At 47.3% G+C, this 23558-nt stretch overlaps 1 protein-coding gene across 1 annotated transcript in view; it reads right to left on the bottom strand.

The window, feature by feature from the left end:
• The window catches only part of LOC144767725 (phospholipase A2 inhibitor and Ly6/PLAUR domain-containing protein-like), a 78283-nt gene that overhangs the window by 45813 nt on the left and 8912 nt on the right, over window positions 1-23558 (bottom strand). Inside the window, exons 3-4 of the mRNA XM_078651109.1 lie at window positions 20854-21003; window positions 299-448 (exon numbers count right to left, since the gene is read on the bottom strand). Of these exons, the coding sequence (XP_078507235.1) occupies window positions 299-448; window positions 20854-21003 (300 nt within the window). The remainder of the gene's footprint in view (window positions 1-298; window positions 449-20853; window positions 21004-23558) is intronic.

The following is a 23558-nucleotide window of genomic DNA, read 5'->3' as shown; positions in this document are numbered from 1 at the left end:
AGTCCTTATTGATTACACATATAAAACCCTGGGGAAACGGATTAGCTACCTAGTCCTCTCTCTCTCCTTTGATAGTGATATGGGTCAACAAGTGTCACATGTTTGTACTTATAGGTGATCAGGAGACGTGAAGGCTGCAATTCACTGTTGTAAGACATGGCCTCCATCTCTCCTGCATGGAAGGCACCGCACAGGCCACCACACTCCACACAAGGCCAATCCCAGCCCCCTCTTAGTCGCATTTTCCTCTTGAGTAAGCCTCGTGGGCACACCCTGGCAGTAGAGTGAGGTGACTTACCAAATTTACGAACCTTCCCTCCAAAGTCCATGCACTTTGTCTCCAGGCCGGTGCACATCTGGAATACATTATTAGTCTTGCAGGTTGTGGTGTTTTCAGCATAACACAGGGGGCATCGCACTCCGTTCAATGTGAGGTTCCTGGGGGGTACTGTGAAGCCAAGAGAAAGGAGAACAAGCCTCAGTTGATGCAAAGCAGCCTTCAGCCTGCCTCCTGCACTGAGGCATTGAGACCTTTCTGTGCATCAATAACTCCAGTGCAGGCACATCTCTTGCACAACCATGAAACCAGCACAACTACACACAGGCTCGAGCAGAAACAAGATCATGAGGAATGGGTGAACCAGTGCATGGATGCATGTGTTGGCGAATGTTTGTCTGTGTGTGTGTGCACATCATAACGTCTGCTTCATTTAACATCCCTTGACAAACCAACATCACTCTGGAAGGGCGAGATTTTGATCGATACCTTAGCACTATTGATCTAAACCTCGATCTGGTCGACTGAACCTTTGTTGCCTGTCTTTAAGGTACAAAGTACATCCATTTCCACGTTAGTTCACCCAATAAAGGACTCTACTCCCAAAGATCACAAACAACTTCTAGCTTTCAAAAGTTTATTGTAAGGAAATGATAAGCTGCAAATACAGGCATCTCAGAATGAGATTCACGAGATACACAGGTCCAATTACATACATGTGCTCTCGGAAAGCCCTCAGACGAGCAACGGAAATCACTAACACAAGTTCTAAGAATAATAAAGCTATCAGCATTGACGCATATCTCTCCTTCATTTAAGTTGGAGGAAAACGCACAGGTTAGGCTGTCCCTACCCTGCTCTAGATGGTATCCCTACTTAACCAAATCCCAACCTAACAAAGGTGTCAGCAGTGAATGACCCCAAGGGAAGTCACTCACTCTAAGTCTCTTGGTGAAAACCTATAGTTCTCCAGTCATGACCCCTCTCTGCCTACCCATCCGCTCTCTAAAGGGTCCTCAGGTATCTGCTCTAACTCCACCCAGGGGTGCTGTCCCTAATACAAAACAGTCAACAACATTTGAGACGCCCCTTTCGAGACGCCCCTCACGTGGTGTAGCTTCTGGCTTTTTCCATGATGCTTTGTATTGGGCCTCATACGTTAGAGTTGACCTTGCTTCTCAGACTCTTCTCCGGCCCGCTGATACCCCTTAAACATTCCGGAACCCTCCTCCATGTCTGGGCCGTCTACTGAACAGACCTCTATTCATTCATTTATAATTGGATCCCCCCTTTTCCTTTGCAGACAGATATCTGCAGCCAAGAACCCAACTCTCATAGACTTCCAAAAAGGCCTGCAACATTTCTCAGCCCAGACATGTACGTGTAAACCAATGTTAAAACATTTCAGGCCTACAATATTTCTCATAATGATTATAGCATTCAACTTCTTCATTAATTAAAGCATGTTAATACTCTTATTCTATTATTCAGTAAACATTTTTATAAATCCTGGCCCATTAATGCAATGACCAAAACATTAATACAATCTGTGTCGTGAAAAGAAACATCTTCCCTTTCCCTCCAGCTCTGGCCCTGAGGCCTACCACATTCTGCGTTTAACCACCTACCATCTTACATTTTAACAGCTACACGACATGGATTCAGGAATAATCACATCTAATAAAATCATATAGCGTCACACATTTCTGTATTAGTTCCACTTCTACTTAAATCTCTATATTAGCTATACATTTAGAATATAATTGCAGATACTATTAGCACTCATGGCATTTCTCCTCATGATTTGTGCTTACTACAAGTAAGTGTGATGCACTCATACATTTAGGTCAGTTTGCGCTCTCTCAGTTCCCCCCTTTGATGACCTCTCGGGGTCATCACTAACATTTAAACTGCAGTTATTGGTAGCATAACTTGTCTCTGCGCTTCCAGAGCCCTCAGACTCCTGTACTGATTATCTTGTATGGCAGCTAATCTCTGCAGCTGCTCTCTTTGGGCCCTTTCTGTCCTTCTTGCTCGGTACCATTTGAATACCCTCACCAATCCCCACAATATGATCCCACAGACCAATATTATGATGACAGGTTTTAGAATATACCACACAAAGCTTTTGCCCAAGGTGGAAAACCACCCACCAACTGCACTCATTCCGTGGCCCACCTTTTCCCAGACATTTTCTCTACTCAAGTCTTCGATCTCCTTGTGAATATTAGTTATGTTCCTAATAACCTTCTCAAGGGGTTTTGAATTGTCTGGAATGTAAGTGCAACATTCCTGGACCTTCAAAGCCTTACAGACTCCGCCCTCTTTTGCTAGTAGGACATCTAATGCAAGACGGTTCTGAAGAACCATAGCCCTTATCGATTGCATCTCTCCTTCTACCAGCATTAAAGACTGAGCAGTGCTGGCAGACAACCTGTCGACAACTGTTGCCAGTCGTCTAATTTTAACATCATTAAGGATTACTCCCAAAAGAGGGAACATAGCTCCAAAGACATCTCCAACCATTTCTGCATCACCTATATCTCTCCTTCCCCTCGAAGATGTCTTGCCCTCAATGATCACTAAGTCTTGTGCATGATATATTTTGGGGAAGACAATTGCTAAGTAACATGATCCATACCAGTTGTCAGGTAGTCTCACGTAGGCATTTCTTCCACATACAAAATACACATTTGGAATCACCTGCATTCCCTTCAGGAAATCTTTAGTATAGTACTCTATATTGAAAGCATGTTCACAGTCAACTTCTCCAACGTATACATTTTCATAATACGTTTTGGCTCGGTGAAGACATAGCTTTCCTCTCTGCGTTTTATCTAAAGCTATTGGACCACTACTACCCTTTCTCTTGTGTGCCTTTTCTTCCTCGGTCCAATCTGTTTTCCATTGTCCTGATTTTTTCAAAATCTTTTGTCTCCTGTAACGATCATCCACCTGCCCTATGAACTTCTTCTCGACTTCTGACACCTTGCATGTCAGGTTATTTCTACGGGCATGTGAAGTATCTAAGGTAATCCAAGGAATGAAGAACTTAGCCAATCTGTCTTCACTCTTCCAGTAATCCCATTTGTTCATCTGCTTATAATTTGGGACTTCTGGCAACACTGAATCATAATTGGAGAAATAGTATTCAAAACTATCTCTCTCATAAAATATACTAAGCAATAAGCTACATGTAATGCCATATGTCAGCGGGAGGTGATGATATCGAATTCCTTCATCTACAGACGCCGGCAACTGCATGCAGACATAACAATTCTTAACCTCCATGGCATCCACGTATTCATATAAGAGTTTAGCATAAGCATTTGACCTAAAGTCTCCTTGGGACTCATCTACGTGTAACCTGCGGGCTTCTGCAGCTAATAACGCTTTCTCTTGAGTGTTTTCCCCTTTTTCACCAACAACAGTAGGTGAAAGCGTTTCTACAGAATTCACATCAGTTACCTTTGCCTCTTCCTCATGTCCCTTTACATAAGAAATTGTTACCACTAAAGCTATTAATATTATCACTCCTACTATTAGTGTACCTATTATACATTTTGCTCTGCGGTTCGGGGTGCCGGCCTCCATTTCGTCAGACAATATGGCTCTCTCTTATCTTAGCAAAAGTTCTTTTCCTCTCGTTCCTTTACAGTCTCTTTTTAATCCTTTTGTCTTTAGAATCTACACAACTGGAAGCTGACAACCTTCTCCGCAAAAGTCCTTTAACAGTTCAATAAAGACAACCCTAGCCCTTCTCCATCAACTCAAGGGAAGTTCCCTAAAATTTTCTGCTTCCTGGGCGCTAGGTAATCTTCTTTTTCTGCTTGCTTTATTTACAAAGTCCTTAACAGTCTACTATCAGATTTGTTGTTGCAGCTTCAATAGCATAGTTCAATATTTCCAAACGAAGATTGTGCTCTTCATGTGCTGTTATCGTTGTACCAAAGTTGGGGAATTGCAATTCTGAAAGAAACATGTGTTTTAACTTGCTGAGGCGGGGAGGTCTGGGGAGCATGAATGTTAGTGACCCTTCTTGTTCGACACCGGGTACCAACAGTCGTATTTCCACGGTGATAATGGGCTCAGAACTGGACACCACCACCGCTCGGATCCTCCCTGTCTCCGGTTTCACAGACATTTGTCGCCAGATATGTCCACTCAGGTGTGGAGTATCTTCTGTTTGGCACACGCACTCTTCTTGACCTTCTTCGGTCTGGTGCTTCAGCGCCCTGAGCACCTTCTTCCGGATCTGAGTCTTCTGATATCGGAGGAAGGGTTACTTCTGGAGTTGACCTCAGGCTCGAGCTCCTTCTTTGCGGCCAATTAGCTTCTCCACGTGCCCTTCTACTCCTTCTCCTTCTTGTCTGTTCTCTCTCTCTTTCAGACCTGTCAGGGTCTGACTCGTACTCCCAGCTACTTTCTCCTTCTGTAGCGTCGTCTGTTTCGCTGTTGTACTGACCGTCCTCAGCTTGGTCAGACTCTTCCCCTGCTTCCGCTGGCACCTCTACAGCTTGGCTAGCCCCCTCTATGGCTTCTCGGTCCTCTGCTGGACGTCTATCCGAGAGAGGAGCTGTTTCTTCCAGAGGTGCTGGAACCCTTCGCGTATGTGACGCGTGAATCCAATTGGGCAGGCCTCCCACCTTCACAGCTGTGTTCGTGATCAGGATGATCTGGAAGGGCCCACGCCAACGAACGTCCAGACAGCTTCTTCTCACATGTTTTTTCACCAGGACCCAGTCCCCAGGATACAGGTCATGGCACGGGCCCTGGCACGCTGGAACCTCGGCAGCCTGCACCTGAAGGGACACAGAACGAATGGCGTCAGACAGCCCCTTACAATAGTCCAGGATCATATCATCTGTGATATTTAACAGTGCAGCAGTTGGGACAGATGGCAGCCTCATTGCTCTCCCCATTAACACCTCATGTGGTGACAACCCTGTTCTTCTGTCTGGGGTACTACGAAGGCTCATGAGGACCAATGGCAGGGCGTCAGGCCAACTCAGGGTCGTTGAGGAGCACACTTTTGCTATTCTGGCCTTGATTGTGCCATTGATCTGCTCCACAATCCCTGAAGCTTCTGGTAGGTAACTGCAATGCAACTTTTGGTCGATATTGAGCGCTACACAAATCATCTTCACAAGCTCGCTGTTAAAATGCGTTCCCCTATCTGATTCCAAAAAGGCCGGCACCCCGAAGCGCGGAATGAGTTCTCTGAGCAGTAACTTGGCCACGGTGAGGGTGTCGCACCTACGTGTAGGGTATGCCTCAACCCATCTGGAGAACACACAAACAACCACCAGGACATAGCGGAGGCGGTTGCATCTTGGCATTTCAATGAAATCTATCTGCATTCTGTTGAATGGACCTCCAGACCTTCCTATGTGACTCAGTGTAACTGGTGTTCTTTTTCCTACGTTCAGCTGCTGACAGGTCACACAACGCTGGCACACTGCTTCTGCTGCTATTCTAAACTTAGGATTGTACCAAGTCTGTCTAAACACTCTCAGCATAGCATCTCTCCCTAAGTGTACGGGACCATGTATGAGTCTGGCCATAGGACTCACCATCTCATTGGGCAACACTGCTCTGCCGTCTGCTGAGACCCAAAAATGGGACTCACCCATTACACATCCTGCCTTTTCCCATGTTTCCTTTTCAATATCAGGAGCATTTTCTTGCATGTTTGACAGTTCATCCCAAGTATCAACAGTTTCCAATATCATGGCTAATTCAGTTCTTACATTTATTCCGCCCACTTCCACCTCTGTGAAAGAGTACCCTTGCTCCGCGCAATACCGCGCAACTTCATCTGCATATCTATTGCCTTTTGAAACAAAGTCCTCATTTCTGGTATGTGCGGTGCACTTTACAACTGCGATACCTGCTGGGCATTGCAACGCCTCTAACAACAGGCGCACAAACTCTCCATTGCGAATGGGAGAGCCTGAAGAGGTCATGAACCCTCTTTGAGACCATAACTGCCCGTAATCATGAACTACCCCATAGCCATATTGGCTGTCGGTGTATATGGTGACTCGAATTTGATTGCTTGCTAAGCAAGCACGTGTCAGGGCAATGATCTCGGCTACCTGAGCGGAGTGTACTCCTTCCAGGCACCCAGCTTCCACAACTCCAGCAATTGTACAAACAGCGTAAGCTGCTCTCAACTGCCCAACTTCGTCTCTTACACATGAGCCATCGACAAAGAAAATTTCGTCTGGGTCGGTCAGTGGCTCATCTACGATGTCGGGTCTGGGTTTGGTGCATAGTTCAGTCACATCGAGGCAGTCATGGTCTGTACATTCATCATCATCATCGATATCATTTGGAAGTGGCATCAAGGTGGCAGGGTTCAAAACAGAGCATCTCTTGAGGGTCACATTCTCTGCAGCAAGAATAACTTGCTCATATCGCGTGAGCCTGCTGTTGGTCAGATGCTGTGTTTTGGTCCTGGTCATTAACAGTTCAACAGAATGGGGCACGCACACCTCTAACGGGTGCCCCATGACGATATTTTCACATCTTTCAATGCTGACACCCGTTGCAGCAACGGATTTGAGACATCCGGGCAACGCTGCGGCTACTGGGTCTAAAGTAGCCGAGAAATAAGCAACTGGTCTACGGGCATTCCCATGGATTTGGACCAACACAGACAACGCACAACCTTCTCTCTCACAACAGTAAAGAAAAAATTGTTTATTGTAATCAGGCATTCCCAATGCCGGAGCACGACACAGGTCCTCTCGCAGCTGTAAGAATGCCATCAAACAGTCTTTGTCCCATGGTACCGGATCGCTCACCTCCTTGTGCGTCAGTTTTTGCAAGGGTTTTGCTTTCAGTGAAAAGTTCGCGATCCACTGTCGGCAATAACCCACCATCCCTAGAAACATCCTGACCTCTCTCTGTGTCTTAGGCGCATTCATTTTCATGATCGCCTCTATCCTGTCTGGTGACACCTTTCGTTTGCCTTTCTCTATTCTGTGTCCTAAGTACTGCACTTCTGTCAGGCAGTACTGCAGTTTTCCCGGGGACACCTTGTGCCCATTGGCAGCTAGGTGATTTAACAAAGCAATGGAGTCCTCCCTGCAAGCTTCTTCTGTTTCTGACGCCACGAGGAGGTCGTCTATGTACTGGACCAGAACTGACTTCTGGGGCAGCACTAGACTTTCAAGATTTTTCTTCAAAAGCTGGTTAAAGATCGATGGACTCTCTGTATACCCCTGAGGGATACGACACCATGTTAGGACGCGATTTTCCAGCTTAAATGCGAAAAGAAAATGGCTTTCTTCGTCCAGAGGGATCGAAAAGAAAGCCTGACAAAGATCGATCACTGTGAACCACTCTGCTTGGAATGGAATCTGAAACAGTATCACTGATGGATTCGGTACCACTGGACAACACGAAACGACTATGTTATTAATCTTTCGAAGGTCCTGCACTATCCGAAATTTCCCATTTGGTTTCTGCAGACCCATAATCGGGGAGTTGCATGGACTACCCACGATTTCTTTCAGTATTCCCTGTTTAATCATGGACTCGATCACGGGTTTTATACCTGCAATCGTTTCTGGAGTCAATTTATATTGGGGTGTTCTTGGGAACTCAGCATGCGGTTTCACTACAATTTTCACTGGGTCCACCCCTTTGACCAAACCTATCTCTTCCCCAGTGAAATCCCATACTTCTGGTGCCACTGTCTCTCTCAAGTCCCAGGGGAGCTCATCTACTGTCAAAGTAGGATACAGCTCCACGCATATTCTTGAGTTTGCAACTTTGAAATCTGCATCATCATCATTGGTCAATACCTCCACTCCCTGAGGTGTACAATATATAGTACAATTCAATTTACACAACAGGTCTCTTCCTAGCAGACACACAGGGCTTGAATCGCAAACCACAAATTGGTGCTCATCGCTGTACTTCCCTATTTTCACCTGTACCGGTTCTGTCAATTGGCTGGTTATTCTCCTATTTGCGACCCCTACCACTTGTATGGTCTCTCCAGACATGGGCAGGTCTGGAACTGCAGCTGATCTGATCGTGGACCTAGTGGCTCCTGTGTCCACCAGAAATGTCGTAGGGCACCCTGCTACTTCTGCTTCGACATAGGGTCCCCTCTGGTCCACCTCTAAGGCTGCCCCGAGGGTGCAGTCTTCTCTTTCCACTCTCTGTCCGGTTAATGGGTCCACATAATAGCACTCTTCACCTTCCACAAACAGGGGCATTTGTCTATAGGTCTTACCCACAGTCCCTACTCGAGGAGGCTGCGGGAACTGAGCTCGGGGAGGAGCCCCCCCCCCTTTGAGCACCTTTCCTTGGTATGGCGTCACCCCTCTTGTAGGTGTGCTCTGGACCTCTTCCTCCTCTATCTCTTGTTCTCCTATCTCTCCATTGTAGGGACACTCGCGTTTCCAATGCCCCACCTCGTTACACTGGTGGCACCTAGTCGTTTTCTTCAAGGCAGCTATGTCTATTCTGGGTCTAAAGGTAGAACTCTCCTCATTGCCCTTGTTCTGACTGTACTGCTTCTTTCCTCCTGTACCTGTTCCTTGCTGCTGTTGCTGCGGTCCCCCCTTTCCTGCTGCCTGCATCTGTACCACCATCAACTTTTCTTTTAGTTTCTTAGCCTTGGAGTCTATCTCATCACAGCAGTACCTGGCATATCTCAGTATTTCGTCTAGGGGTTTACTTTGCCAACAAATCGAGTGTTGCTGAATCATTAAACTAATATCCGGTCTCAGTCCCAGGACGAACTTGGACACAAATTGCCCTATGTCCTTTGGATCCATTACATCCAAGCCGCTATACTGTTTAAACGCCTTCAGCAATCTCTCGTAATATTCGTGGACTGTCTCTTTGGGTTCCTGTCTGGTTCGGTCTATTCTGACCCAATCTATGTCTTGCATTGGCACTTTCTCTTTCAGCCAAGTCATCACTCTCTCGAATTTTGCCATCACAATCTCGGACGGCCCATTAGTCTTAGCATCTCTCTCTGGCTCCGTTGTGGGCCACTCAGCGCTAACCTTGCATGCTGTCCACAGATCTCCTGGTACTACAATGTCAAACAGCGTGTTCAGATCTATCCATAGGACCTTTGAGATTTTTACAAACCTCTCGACTTGCTTGTACCACTCCATGGGGTTTTCCCGCAATTTGGGGAAGGAGGTGGTAAAAGCAGCTAAATCTCCCCTACTCCAAGGGACATGCACATAGTTCCCATTTGCGACTTCCCGCAAAGGGTATGCTTCTATTCCCTGCAGTCCTGGTGTCATACCAAGCGTGCTTCTCCTGCCGGTCCCTTTCTTGGACCACCTCTCTTCCCACTTATCTAGTGCCCTCCATGTCCTTATTCCAGCGATCAGTTCCCTTATGTGCATTTTCAGCCCAATCGTTCTCCTCTCATCTAGGTCTCGATCTGTGTAATGTAGCCTGTGGTTACCCTGTAATGCTTTGGTTCTTGACAGATCCACCATATATTTGCCTGCTAGTTCGACTAACTTCTCATGGACTGCTCTCGCCTTTCGAGTGATGTCCTTTGCCATATACAGTATTTCATCCTGCTCATACATTTCCATTCTTTCTAAAGGCAGGGTACCATCTACCATGTCATCCAGATCTGACCTTAAGCTGGTGACATCAAGTCTCTTGGCTTTTATCTCAGCTCGCAATATGTCTTTCGAAGGGGGCTCACTGGTCTCCCTACCATCCCAACTTCGAGCTCTGCGTTTGGGCTCGGGAGAGTTAATGGGTGCCCTCCCTTGCTCCCATCTCTCCAGGTCCCATGCTCGGCCATCCGATCTTGGAAGGCGATGGAACACGGGCCTGTTACCCCTACTCTTGCTCTGCCCACTCTCTTCTTCTTCTCTCCTCTCACCGTACACCTCTCTGTTATTTTCCCTCTGGTCGCTACTCTCCCTTTGCCTCGTATCGCTCAGTATCCGATACGATCCTTCCTGGTTCCCCATATTCCCTGGGCTGCGCTCATTTCCGTCATCACAGGGTCTATGGTGCGACCTCTCACAACTCCCATTCAGTTCTCTGGTGCCAGGCACACAGTGTGGACACTTAAAGCTGTTTCTGTACTCTTGTGCTCTCCTCTCCCCTTCACTGAGTATTGGGCGCGCCACCCCTCCACTCCCGGGGCCCCCGTTTTCCAGGTCTGTTCTATCTCCACTCCGGGCCCAATGGGTGACTCCCCTACTATCTCTCTCTCTACAGTCCCACTCCGGGCTACTCTCCCCAGCCCCGCAGTGAGTCCGAGCTCGGCTGTCCTGACTTTCCCTTTCAGCTTCCGCAGCTATGATGTTCTTTTGAGCCTTCACTGCCTCATCCCACTGCTTCATGTACTCATTTAGCTCTTGAAAGGATTTTCGTCCAGATCCCCTCAGATCCACTGGCCATCTAGGGCCCCCAGGATCTCCTCCCGGGTCCCCTGCTGTGTGCATCGGGGTGCTCCACTCTCTCGGTATCGGCATCTGACTTGGGGAATTGATCGTATCGTTCCTTCTTGCCTTCTCTGCTCTTTCTCTGTCCTTCCGTACCCGTTCTTCCCCTCTTGCTCTCTCTTGGTCATATATCGATATTATAGGACCTATGGTAACAGGTACCTGTAGTGCATCTGGTAATGCGTAGGATGTGGCGCTTTCCGTTTCCGGCGCTCTTTGTACCACAAACCTACCGACTACCTGCTGCACCTGACTAGGCTGGGACAGCTCTTTCTTTGCCTCAGGATCCCACTCTGAACTGGGAAGCGGTCTATGCTCTCCTGCATTGCCCCCCTTTTCTCCTTCTGTATGCTCGACCTCTCCCCCTGCTCTATTATACGGGGGTGGCCTGTCTGTCAATAATCTGTTTATCAGGCTGTCCTCTGTTTCGCTCTCATCATCTTCTTCTAGGGGGCTTTTATTTACGGGCACCTCTAACACTGGGTACAGTTTATTTACTTCCAGGTTATGCACTCTCCATCTTTTAGCATCCGCATCCCACCTGGCATCCTGCACTGCCCTTACCGAGCGTTTCACCCTTTCTTGTCGTCTGTTCATATTCTTTTCATGCGCTGCCCTAATCCATGCTTCAAGGGCTTCAAACTGGGTCGGTCTAGGCAAGGGTCTTATTGAGGTCATGACTGATTTTAATCGATGTAACACCTCTAATCTGAACGTCCCGTACTTCGGGAACGTCAGTTCCTCATTTCCTTCCGTAATCTTACTCCACTCTGATATCCAGAGGATCGTATGCAACCCAACATTCACTGCCATGTAACGAGCTGGCGTCCCCTCCGGCGGGGCTTCTTCCCCTTCATACGATCCCCGCTTCTCTTTTTTTAACACCGCTTTCAACCATTTAAAACACTTCATAATTATGCGCACAATATCCAGCCTCGCTACTCTGTTTACTTCCTGATGACAATCCACCAATCCTGTCGCGGCTTTGCTAACTTGGCCTATCGCAGCGCGGTCTTTCTCCGGTCGGCCAATCACGTCGCGACCCTGTCTGACGTCTTTGCTAGCTGGCCTATCACAGCGCGGTCTTTCTCCGGTCGGCCAATCACGTCGCGACACTTTCTGACGTCTTTGCTAGCTGGCCTATCACAGCGCGGTCTTTCTCCGGTCGGCCAATCACGTCGCGACACTTTCTGACGTCACTTTTCTCCGCTTCGCAGCAGCACCCCTCCTTTCTCAACTCGTCTCCCGGTTATGCATGCGTCCCATTCATACACCGAAAAATGACTACTTCCGACCAAGCGGTCACTTCTCTCGACTGTACGTCCACAGTCTATATGTAATTGTCAACGTAACTGACGAAATGTCTATCGTCTCTCTGATAGGTTGCTTACACACACAGTAACTTCCGACCAGCGTCCGTTACTCACGCACTCACTCTTACGTTCCCCCTATCTCGGTCTTTCGGGTGATCAATGGTACCTCATGACCCCCTTCACAGTTGACAATTACTCTGGGTGTCCGATACACCCGAACCACTTAAGCTCTCCTTGAACTTAAGATTTCCACCGGTTGCGCGCGCTCACAACCTGTTCCACAGTCACTCTACAGACATTCACCTCCGCCTGACATTACAACATAGATACAATACAAAACACCGCAATCTTAACACGCATAACCCTTTATACTCACTCTCGACCGATACTGCTGCTGTTTCTGTCTCACGTCATCCGGATCTTCTTCAGCGGGCTGTTCTTCCAATCATCGATTTCTAGGGGCCTTGGGGTAAGCTAACCTGGCCTAGGTTACCGTCCTCAAGAAGGCAACCATCCTCTATAGCTACCAACTGGAAGGGCGAGATTTTGATCGATACCTTAGCACTATTGATCTAAACCTCGATCTGGTCGACTGAACCTTTGTTGCCTGTCTTTAAGGTACAAAGTACATCCATTTCCACGTTAGTTCACCCAATAAAGGACTCTACTCCCAAAGATCACAAACAACTTCTAGCTTTCAAAAGTTTATTGTAAGGAAATGATAAGCTGCAAATACAGGCATCTCAGAATGAGATTCACGAGATACACAGGTCCAATTACATACATGTGCTCTCGGAAAGCCCTCAGACGAGCAACGGAAATCACTAACACAAGTTCTAAGAATAATAAAGCTATCAGCATTGACGCATATCTCTCCTTCATTTAAGTTGGAGGAAAACGCACAGGTTAGGCTGTCCCTACCCTGCTCTAGATGGTATCCCTACTTAACCAAATCCCAACCTAACAAAGGTGTCAGCAGTGAATGACCCCAAGGGAAGTCACTCACTCTAAGTCTCTTGGTGAAAACCTATAGTTCTCCAGTCATGACCCCTCTCTGCCTACCCATCCGCTCTCTAAAGGGTCCTCAGGTATCTGCTCTAACTCCACCCAGGGGTGCTGTCCCTAATACAAAACAGTCAACAACATTTGAGACGCCCCTTTCGAGACGCCCCTCACGTGGTGTAGCTTCTGGCTTTTTCCATGATGCTTTGTATTGGGCCTCATACGTTAGAGTTGACCTTGCTTCTCAGACTCTTCTCCGGCCCGCTGATACCCCTTAAACATTCCGGAACCCTCCTCCATGTCTGGGCCGTCTACTGAACAGACCTCTATTCATTCATTTATAATTGGATCCCCCCTTTTCCTTTGCAGACAGATATCTGCAGCCAAGAACCCAACTCTCATAGACTTCCAAAAAGGCCTGCAACATTTCTCAGCCCAGACATGTACGTGTAAACCAATGTTAAAACATTTCAGGCCTACAATATTTCTCATAATGATTATAGCATTCAACTTCTTCATTAATTAAAGCATGTTAATACTCTTATTCTATTATTCAGTAAACATTTTTATAAATCCTGGCCCATTAATGCAATGACCAAAACATTAATACAATCTGTGTCGTGAAAAGAAACATCTTCCCTTTCCCTCCAGCTCTGGCCCTGAGGCCTACCACATTCTGCGTTTAACCACCTACCATCTTACATTTTAACAGCTACACGACATGGATTCAGGAATAATCACATCTAATAAAATCATATAGCGTCACACATTTCTGTATTAGTTCCACTTCTACTTAAATCTCTATATTAGCTATACATTTAGAATATAATTGCAGATACTATTAGCACTCATGGCATTTCTCCTCATGATTTGTGCTTACTACAAGTAAGTGTGATGCACTCATACATTTAGGTCAGTTTGCGCTCTCTCAACTCCAATCAATCAACCCACCTGCACACACAACACAGTAAGAAACTAGACCATAGAAGATGGGCGCAACCAACTTGAGTGTGTCTGAAGCACTGTGTCTGTAAGCGTGTCCATCAGGGAGTGTGCATGTGTGCAACTCTGTGGGTATGTAAGTGCACACAAGCATGTGTCTGTCGTGTGCATTTCTCAGATGTGCAGCACCTACCTTTAACATTAAAGCAGAGGAATGTTGCTCCTTTGAAAGTGATGCCCCTCCCACATCCCCCCCAAACCATCCCTCAGATATTAGATTTTCTACCTCCGTCTTTAATCTAGTCATCCCGGATTAATTCCTCAACTAAAACTGCTTTGGAATATATAAAAACATGAGACTTGTGTCAGTTACTTACAGGCATGCCTTTTGTGATTCTGGGCTCAATATATAATGAAATCAGGGAAGGAAAATAAAATAAAACAGACAAGGTCCAACCCGAAATCCCAGGTCCCTTGAAAGATCCCACTTCCATACTAGATATATTTCTTCCACCATCCCGACAACTAAAATGAAATGTACGTTTTCCCTTTAAATTCAATCTGTCTCAGCCCAACCGTGAACGTAAGCATAATTCTAAGCATTTCTTTAACTCTGTTATTAGTTTATGTAATTGAACCAATGTAAGTGCCTGATTCACAAAAGATACATTTACGCTTTAGAGTAAATTTCCGATTTTTTGCAATTCACATTAAAATCTTACCCGTAGTATCTTAATGACTTTGTATGTGCGGAGTCTACGCACTCGTAAAGATACAAATCGTAAAATTCCTCTGCGATCCCAAAAATAGTGAATTTGCATACAAGTGTAAGGTCACATTTGTGAATCTGGCCCTATCTCCTAAATAAAATTAAATTAACCAATCAAGTTATTTTATTCTAACTTCAATCCTCATCTCAACGTTGCTATAATTCAATGACATGTTATTAAAATAACTGTCTATGTCTTATTTTAAGTCCAATGCTGGCACAAATGTGTTACTTTATTAAATTAAGGTATTTTTAATTAAATTGTAGTCGAATGTTTCAATGTCAATGCTAACTTTCACCCTAACTTTAACCCCAAATTAATTTTAATTGCATTTTTTCAGTAAATTACAGCACAATTTAATTAAACAAAAGCTTATTCATGCAACAACGTTGGTAACAATTTCGCGTTATATTTAATCCCAATGCCAATTGTTTTGATTTAAACGTTTTCATCACCATTTGAGGTAATTAGTAACCACTAAGCACAAAAAGAACAAGCAACACACCACAGGCTGAGTCAGACAACAGCGGCATACCGTTCCTGATTAGCATCCATCGAATATTCACTAAATATATTAGTTTACTGTGTTTACAGGGATGTTGGAATAGTTCAGTGCCTAGATGAAGTCCAACACTGTTACCGAGATGACTGTGGGGCCGGCTGCTAGTACCCCTCTGGTCCCAGTTGTAGAGCTGTGTTTTATAATGCATTTAGGTAACTACCCCAAACAAACACTCTCCCCCCTAAGGCTCTCCAGGTGATCTGATTAGATGAAGTATTTAAGTCCAAACTGGAGCATCACTAAAATCTATGAATATTACAACAAGATTGGTATCATTTCAGATACCAATATTCAAAAAAGTTAATTACTATTCTACATGGCCCAATCATTTATTTTCTATAAAGGCAACTAAAAATTGAAAATTATTTGCCTAACACTTGTATTAACTGAGGGAAAAGTAGAGGCCCTAGGCTTGAATAAATGCTTTAACTTGCTGACCGCGCACAAATCACCCAAACAGGGTATTTCATCGCTTCTTGGGATTTAAACCGGTTACACGCTTTTTCGTTAGTTCTGGGACATTATCAAGGCTAGGTTTGGGGAGAAGTTATTTGTATAACTGTCCTACAGCACCTGTTCTTCCCACGAGGTCTCCAAGAACTAACTAGGCCAGACCTTGCTTAGCTTCTGTGATTGAACAAGATCACACTCTCATAGCCACAGATAGGGGAGGTGCATTTGGGTTCAAGTCGATGTTTTGGACTCTCCCCGACATTCCCGGAGAGTTCATGAGACCAAAGATCGGTGAAAGACATGGATGTGCTACTAGAGAGACACTTGTATGTGACTTGCCAGTTTGATGGAAGTTGTAATTTTCAGCTATCACATTTAAGAAAGATTATTTCTCTTTGTTGTCGACATATATATAGAGGTGCCGTAGCGAAGTCTCAGTTAAACTATGGGAATATCTCATATGTTGGCAATCCTGGCTATCTGTTCAATGAGCTAGAGTTAGGGTGGCACTAGGCATCTGGAAATTGGATCACACAAAATTGAACAGCAGGGCATATTTAAGATTCGTATTCCTAATTAAACATTACCCTTTTCACATAGGGCCCCTGCACTTGTGATGGAAGCCCCACAGTCATGGGCAGTCTCCACACTCGTGGTGGAAGACCTGCAGTGCTGAGGCAGTCTTCGCACTTGTGGCGGATGCCCCGCAGTCATGAGGCAGTCTCCGCAATCATGTCAGAAACCCCGCAGTCATGAGTCAGTCTTTGCACTCGTAGCAGAGGCCCCGCAGTCATGAGGCAGTTCGTGCACTTGTGGCGGAGGCCCGCAGTCACGAGGCATTCTGTGCAATCATGGGGAAGGCCCAAAACTTGCGGGGGAGTCACTGCACTCGTGGAAGAGGCCCTGCAGTCATGAGGCAGAACGTGTACTCCTTGCGGAGGCCCGCAATCATGATGCAGTCTGTGCAATTGTGGCGGAGGCCCCGAAGTTATGGGGGAGTCTCTACACTTGTGGCGGATGCCTTGCAGTCATAAGGCAGTCTGTGCACCTGTGGCAGGTGCCCCGCAGTGCCCCGCAGTCATGGGGCAGTCTGTGCACTTGTGGCAGAGGCCTCACAGTCATGGGGCACTCTCCATACTTATGTCAAAGGCCATGCAATCCTGGAGCAGTCTCCACACTCATGAAATGGGCCCGCAGTCGTGGGGCAGTCTGTGCACTGGTGGTGGAGGCACTGCAGTAGTGGGGGAGTTTTCTGCACTTGTGGCAGAGGCCCTGCAGTCATGGAGGAGTCTATGCACTCCTGGCAGAGGCCCGCAGTGGTGGGGGAGTATCTGCACTCCTGGCAGAGGCCCACAGTGGTGGGGGAGTCTCTGCACTCCTGGCAGAGGCCCGCAGTCGTGGGGGAGTGTCTGCACTCTTGGAGGAGGCCCTTTGTGAATCAGGCCCACCTTGTTGGTTCTGCAAGAAAAACCAAAGCAACTTTTTCCAGTGGATTTAAAAATTTTCTCAAATAGGGACATGGGATTTTGGATTTACCTTTCATGGAATGGGTGGATAATGCTGCCAATGTTTTCAACTTAAAGTAAAAAAATGCTTATATACTGAATCATTGGATTTTTCAGTCATTGGCTCTCTAGACCATGACCCTCACCAGAGTCCTATTTTATGATGTGTTAAGGGGAACCTCAATCAATCAATCATGGACATTTGTATAGCGTGGTACTCACCCGGAAGGGTCTCAAGGCACTTGGGGGGAGGGGTCCGCTACTGCTCGAAGAGCCAGGTTTTGAGGAGCTTCCTGAAGGAGAGATGATCCTGGATCCGCCGGAGGTGGATCGGGAGGGAGTTCCATGTCTTGGCTGCCAGGTAGGAGAAGGATCTTCCTCCGGCGGTGGCTCTGCGGATGCGTGGTACGGCGGCGAGGGCGAGGCCGGTTGATCTTAGCTGGCGGGTGGGCGCGTAGAAGGTCAGGCGGTTGTTGAGGTACTTGGTGCCCCAGTCGTGGAGGGCCTTGTGTGCATGGGTGAGGAGCCTGAACGTGATCCTCTTGCTGATGAGGAGCCAGTGCAGGTCTCTCAGGTGGCCGGAGATGTGGCTGTGTCGTGGGATGTCCAGGACGAGTTGTGCGGAGGCGTTCTGGATGCGCTGGAGTCTTTTCTGAAGTTTGGCTGTGGTTCCGGCGTAGAGGGTGTTTCCGTAGTCCAGTCGGCTGGTGACAAGTGCCTGGGTGATCGTCTTCCTGGTTTCGGTGGGGATCCATCTGAAGATCTTACGGAGCATGCGCAGGGTGTTGAAGCATGATGATGAGACGGCGTTGACTTGTCTGGTCATCGAGAAGGAGGAGTCCAGGATGAAACCCAGGTTGCGTGCGTGGTCCGTTGGTTTGGGAGTGGTGCCCAGGGCAGGGGGCCACCAGGAGTCGTCCCAGGTGGAGGGTGATGATCCCAGGATGAGGATTTCCGTCTTGTCTGAGTTCAGTTTCAGGCGGCTGTTCTTCATCCATTCGGCGACGTCTTTCATCCCTTCGTGTAGGCTGGTTACGGCGGTGGCGGGGTCATTGGTGAGGGACAGGATTAGCTGGGTGTCGTCGGCGTAGGAGATGATGTTGAGGTTGTGTTTGCATGCGATGGCTGCGAGAGGGCTCATGTAGACGTTGAAAAGGGTTGGGCTGAGTGATGATCCTTGTGATACGCCGCAGATGACTTCTGTGGCCTCGGATCTGAACAGGGGGAGACGGACTCTCTGGGTTCTTCCGGCGAGGAATGAGAGGATCCACTCCAGTGCCTTCTCTTGGATTCCGATTTTGCTGAGGCGCTGTACTAGGGTGCGGTGGCAGACAGTGTCGAATGCTACGGAGAGGTCCAGGGGGATGAGGGCCGCTGTTTCCCCGTTGTCGAGCAGGGATCCGATGTCGTCAGTGGCTGCGATCAGGGCGGTCTCGGTGCTGTGGTTGGCTCGGAAACCGGACTGCGAGGGGTCGAGGGATCCGTTCATCTCAAGGAAGGCGGCGAGCTGTCTGTTGACGGTCTTCTCGATGACTTTGGCAGGAAAAGGGAGGAGCAAGATGGGGCGGTAGTTCTTGAGGTCGGTGGGGTCCGCTGTTGGTTTCTTCAGGAGGGCGCTGAGTTCGGCGTGCTTCCAGCTCTCCGGGAACGTATCGGTGTTGAAGGAGGTGTTGATGATGTCCCGGAGATGGGGTGCGATGATGGAGTCGGCCTTGTTGAAGACGTGGTGGGGGCAGGGGTCGGTTGGGTATCCGGAGTGGATGGTGTTCATCGTGCGGGTGGTGTCTTCCGTGCTGACCGGGGTCCAGGCGCAGAGGGTGGTGGTGGGGGGCGTTGGTTCGGTGGTTGGGTGCGTGGTTGGTGCGCCGAAGCTGACGTGTATATCGGCGATCTTGCGGTGGAAGAACGAGGCGAGTGAGTCGCAGAGGTCTTGCGAGGGAGTGATGTCGTTGTTTCTGGCGCTGGGGTTGGAGAACTCTTTGACGATGCTGAAGAGTTCCTTGCTGTTGTGGGCGTTGTTGTCCAGTCATTCTTTGAATGCTGTCTACTTGATGGTGCGGATCAGCTGGTGGTGTTTGCGGGTGGCGTGCTTGAGGGCCGACATGTTGTCCGTGGTCTGGTCGTGGCAACATATGAAATATGTTAATTTAAAAAGGTGATATAAGCTGTATATGAATGATAGCACAAAATGAATGAAGGTTCCGACGCCTTCAACAACAACAATTTGGGGGTACCATCGGATTTTTCTCCGTTATCATAGAACCTTGAGAATGTAAAACGTCAATATGTTGCTCTTTAGCTGTCTTATTGCTCTCAAGTGGACTTCCTTGTTCAGCTTTTGAAATGAATGAGGACTGTCCATGTGTGTATCTTTCAAGCGCTCTAATCGTGAGGAGGCGGGATCCATTTCACCCACACTTCCCCAAAAGGCACTCATTTTTTTGATTTGTAATGAGCCAATCTTGAAATCTGAGGACTGTCCTGAGAATGGAGAATTGAAGACCGACAGGCTTGGTTAAAAGCAAATTGCAAAGTATTTTTCAAGATTAAGGGGGTCATTATGATGGCGGGCGGTGGCCATCCGCCCGCCATCACAACATGATTTACCCCCGTCATATTACCATGGTTGGTGTACCGCAGAGGACGGAAAGTCTGTCCACCGCTTTTCTGCCAGTCGGCAATTGTTACGATTGCCAGCCGGGCGGACCTGGGGCATCATATGGTGGTGGTGCCTGGAAGGCACCGCCATCCATTTCATGATGCCGGGTGGTTAAGGTGTTCCATGGCAGCGATGCTGCCATGGAAAGGCTGGTGGGAATTGCTCTGGGGGCCTGTTGTGGGCCCCCGGACGGGTTGGGGGATGGGGGCTGCAGAGAAATGCATGCTTGTTGTCTTTTAGAGAGTACCTGGCCTATTAAGTCTTGAATACAGGGGAATAGCTTGGTCAGTAAGATGGGGGGGATCGGTTGAGTTTCAGATTTTCCAACAATTGATCTTGCACATAATGTTAAAATAATTATATGACAAGCAAAATTCACATGAGGGGCTTCAGGGGCAGTGGAAACGGAGAGGGGTGCTGATTGGTAGGGGTACTAAAAGACAGAAATCACATTATTAGTGAATTAACCAACAATGTGTAAGTCTTTTCTAACAGAGAGAGTGTGTGTGTGCATTTTTATCTGTGTGTGTATAAAGTATTGGTGAAATCCAACAGCCACCTCACCATACCCAACTGGAAGCACCTGGACCGAACGATGTATCGTAAAAAAAACATGTATTAGGTGTGTGACACCCTACATATCCACCCCTGAAGCTATGCCCCTGCTTCAATGTGGCTACTAATTCTCAAACTCTATTATAGAGAGTGAATTTCGGAATCTTCAATATGGCCTACTAGTGAGCCAGCTGCGCAGGGTCAACAAAGCCACAACCCTTGGCCATATATGTTCAGAACATAAATCCTCATCCATCTTTTAGGAAATTAGCTCCTGAACCCCATCAAATTAAAAAAAAGAGTGTGCTTGGTGCATTGATGGCCAAAGTAAATACTACGTGACATTATCAGATTCACATACACTTGATTTCATTTGAATTGCAGTTGTCCTTATCACAGAAGTCCTTCTTCATCCGGAGCCGGAAGTCTCCAATGGTCTCGCTGAACAAATAGCTCTTACAGTTGCGAGGCTCTGCGCAGGACTTGAATGCCATTAAGGTGGTCTGACCCTCTGTAAAAATACAAGGAAACAAAGGTGAGTCTGATTAAGTGCCACAAACACCTTCCAAGATGTTAAGAGCCCAGCAGAAGACATCAGCCTAGCCAGCAAAATGGCCGCCACAGGAGACCCGGATGTAGTGAGTGCTGGTTGGTATCCCCACATGATTTGCAGTAGTTGCTGATTTTGTGGGAGGTGCCTCACCCTCCCGAACATTCAGAGGAATGATGGTGATAAAGGGTTCATAACAAATTGCTAAAAGGGCCTAACATAAGAGGTAAGGTAAGAGGTAATTCAACGTATATACTATAGTGCATGTGTCACAATGTAATGGCTGAATCACATGCTCTTGTTTTGAGAAATGAAAATGATCATTACACAGTAAAACATACACCAAACACAAATGAAGAACAGTCATTCTCAAAGGTAATAGGACTAGCCTTGGGCATCCGCGGTCCTTGTATGTAACAACGGTGGAACCAGTTAAGGGGGGATTTCGATGGACGATGCAGAGGGAAAATTAGTTATTTATTTAATTTTCCTTCTTCATCGTCCCTCAAAAACCCATCCTCGCCTGGTCCCACCGACTCACTGCTGTTACCTGCACGGACCGCGGCTGGCCTTGGGGAACCTGTAAATGTATGTTTCTTTATCTTTTATTGTCCTTGACCATGTACAACGCTCTGTTATTTTTTGGGTTCACTTTATGCTTCAGATATACCACATATATACATGCATTCATTTATTTCTTTTTTTGGAAACATATGCAATTTGAATGAAAATGATAAACGGTAAAAATGCCACCATCTGAAGATGACTGAATATATTTTTATTAAAAAAGGGAAATATGACCAGTCAGAAATACCGAAAAGAAAAAAACATTAAATGAAAGTAGACATTCTCCTACCAGCTTTGGCACTGCAGTGGACTACTTTTAGGTCAGATGTGCTCCTATGTGCAAGCAAAATGCTGTCAAACACAGTTAATGAGAACCAATCATTGAAGTGGGTAGACCAATTGCCCCATGCTTTATGTTGTGGCGAGAGGAACAGCATGTGACTGACACACACACAGACCAATGGATAAAGAAGGGTGACTGCAGATATGCAGGGACTTGCATGAGGGGGTCATTCATAATAATATTAGGCTACGCCCAACGAGGGAGGCATTGGCTAAGAAAGTTTATTCATTTTGTATTCAGGAAATGTTCCCTTTTTGACTGGACATCCCATTTTAAATTACATAATTTACTCCAACTGCGATGTTACCACGTGTTCCTTTACCACATAAGACATTACTTTCAGTAGTGTCTCACACAGGTAAGAGCGGCAGGCCAGGGGCGGGGCGAAGTTGGGGCAGTGTGTAGGTGTTGTAAGACTTGGCGATTAGGCGAGCTCAAGGTAAGTGGTTTTATTTCTTTATTTCTTTCATATCACTTATCTCTGTCGACTTCCACCACTCCACCCCGCCCCACCCAACCACACTTACCTCTGTGAGCCATCACTGATTACAACGATGGGCTTTAGGGGGCGCGTTGCTGAACTGGTGTTGGATTTGTAAGTCCAACACCTTCCCTACTGTTGAGTAGACTGGAGTTGGAATAGTACATTCACTGTTCCAAAGTCCTGTGCCCCATAAGGCAAGTCGCTGTAATGACTTGCATGGTAAAGGAATGTGTGGTGACATTGCAGCTGGGGTAGAGACTACGATGTAAGGCATGCGTGGTAAATGCATGCGGGGTTCACCATACAACCGTGAAGGAGTAACTAGGAGCCATCCACACCCAATAGCAGGTGCCCGGCATGAATGTGGCACCCCAAGGGAACCCCATAAGAAAACCTTCTGGACTTGATGAAGAACAGAAGAGGAATCGACCTGGAAGCCGTCGCCAAATGGATGAAAAACAGCTGCCTACAAACTAAACACCAACAAAACAGAAGTACTCATCATGGGCCCAAACCCCGATGCCTGGAGCGACACCTGGTGGCCCACCGCCCTCGGAAACCCGCCAACCCCCACAGACCACGCACGCAACCTGGGAATCATCCTGGACTCCGAGCTCAAAATGGACCGCCAGATCAACTCTGTCTCATCTTCCTGCTTCCACACCCTCCACCTCCATCGTAAGACCTTCAAATGGATCCCCCTCGAACACCGAAAGACAGTCACTCACGCCCTGGTCACCAGCAGACTCGACTACGGCAACGCACTCTACGCCGGAATAAACAAAAACCTCATCCGCAAGCTACAGAACATCCAGAACGCCGCCGCAAGACTGGTCCACAACCTGCCAAAACACTGCCACATCTCCCAGCACCTGCGCACACTCCACTGGCTCCCCGTCGAGGCGAGAATCACCTTTAAGATGCTCACCCATGCACACAAGGCCCTCCACGACACTGGACCAGCATACCTGAACAGCCGACTCAAATTCCACGCACCCCAAAGGACCCTACGATCAGCCCAGCTCTCCTACGCCGTGGTCCCCCGCACCAGAAAGACCAGATTGGGAGGCCGCTCCTTCTCCTTCCTCGCTGCCAAAGCATGGAACGCCCTTCCGCTCCACC

The sequence above is a fragment of the Lissotriton helveticus genome, chromosome 7 (assembly GCF_964261635.1).
Source record: "Lissotriton helveticus chromosome 7, aLisHel1.1, whole genome shotgun sequence".
Taxonomy (NCBI): Eukaryota; Metazoa; Chordata; class Amphibia; order Caudata; family Salamandridae; genus Lissotriton; species Lissotriton helveticus.
This window is presented reverse-complemented; position numbering and strand designations above follow the sequence as displayed.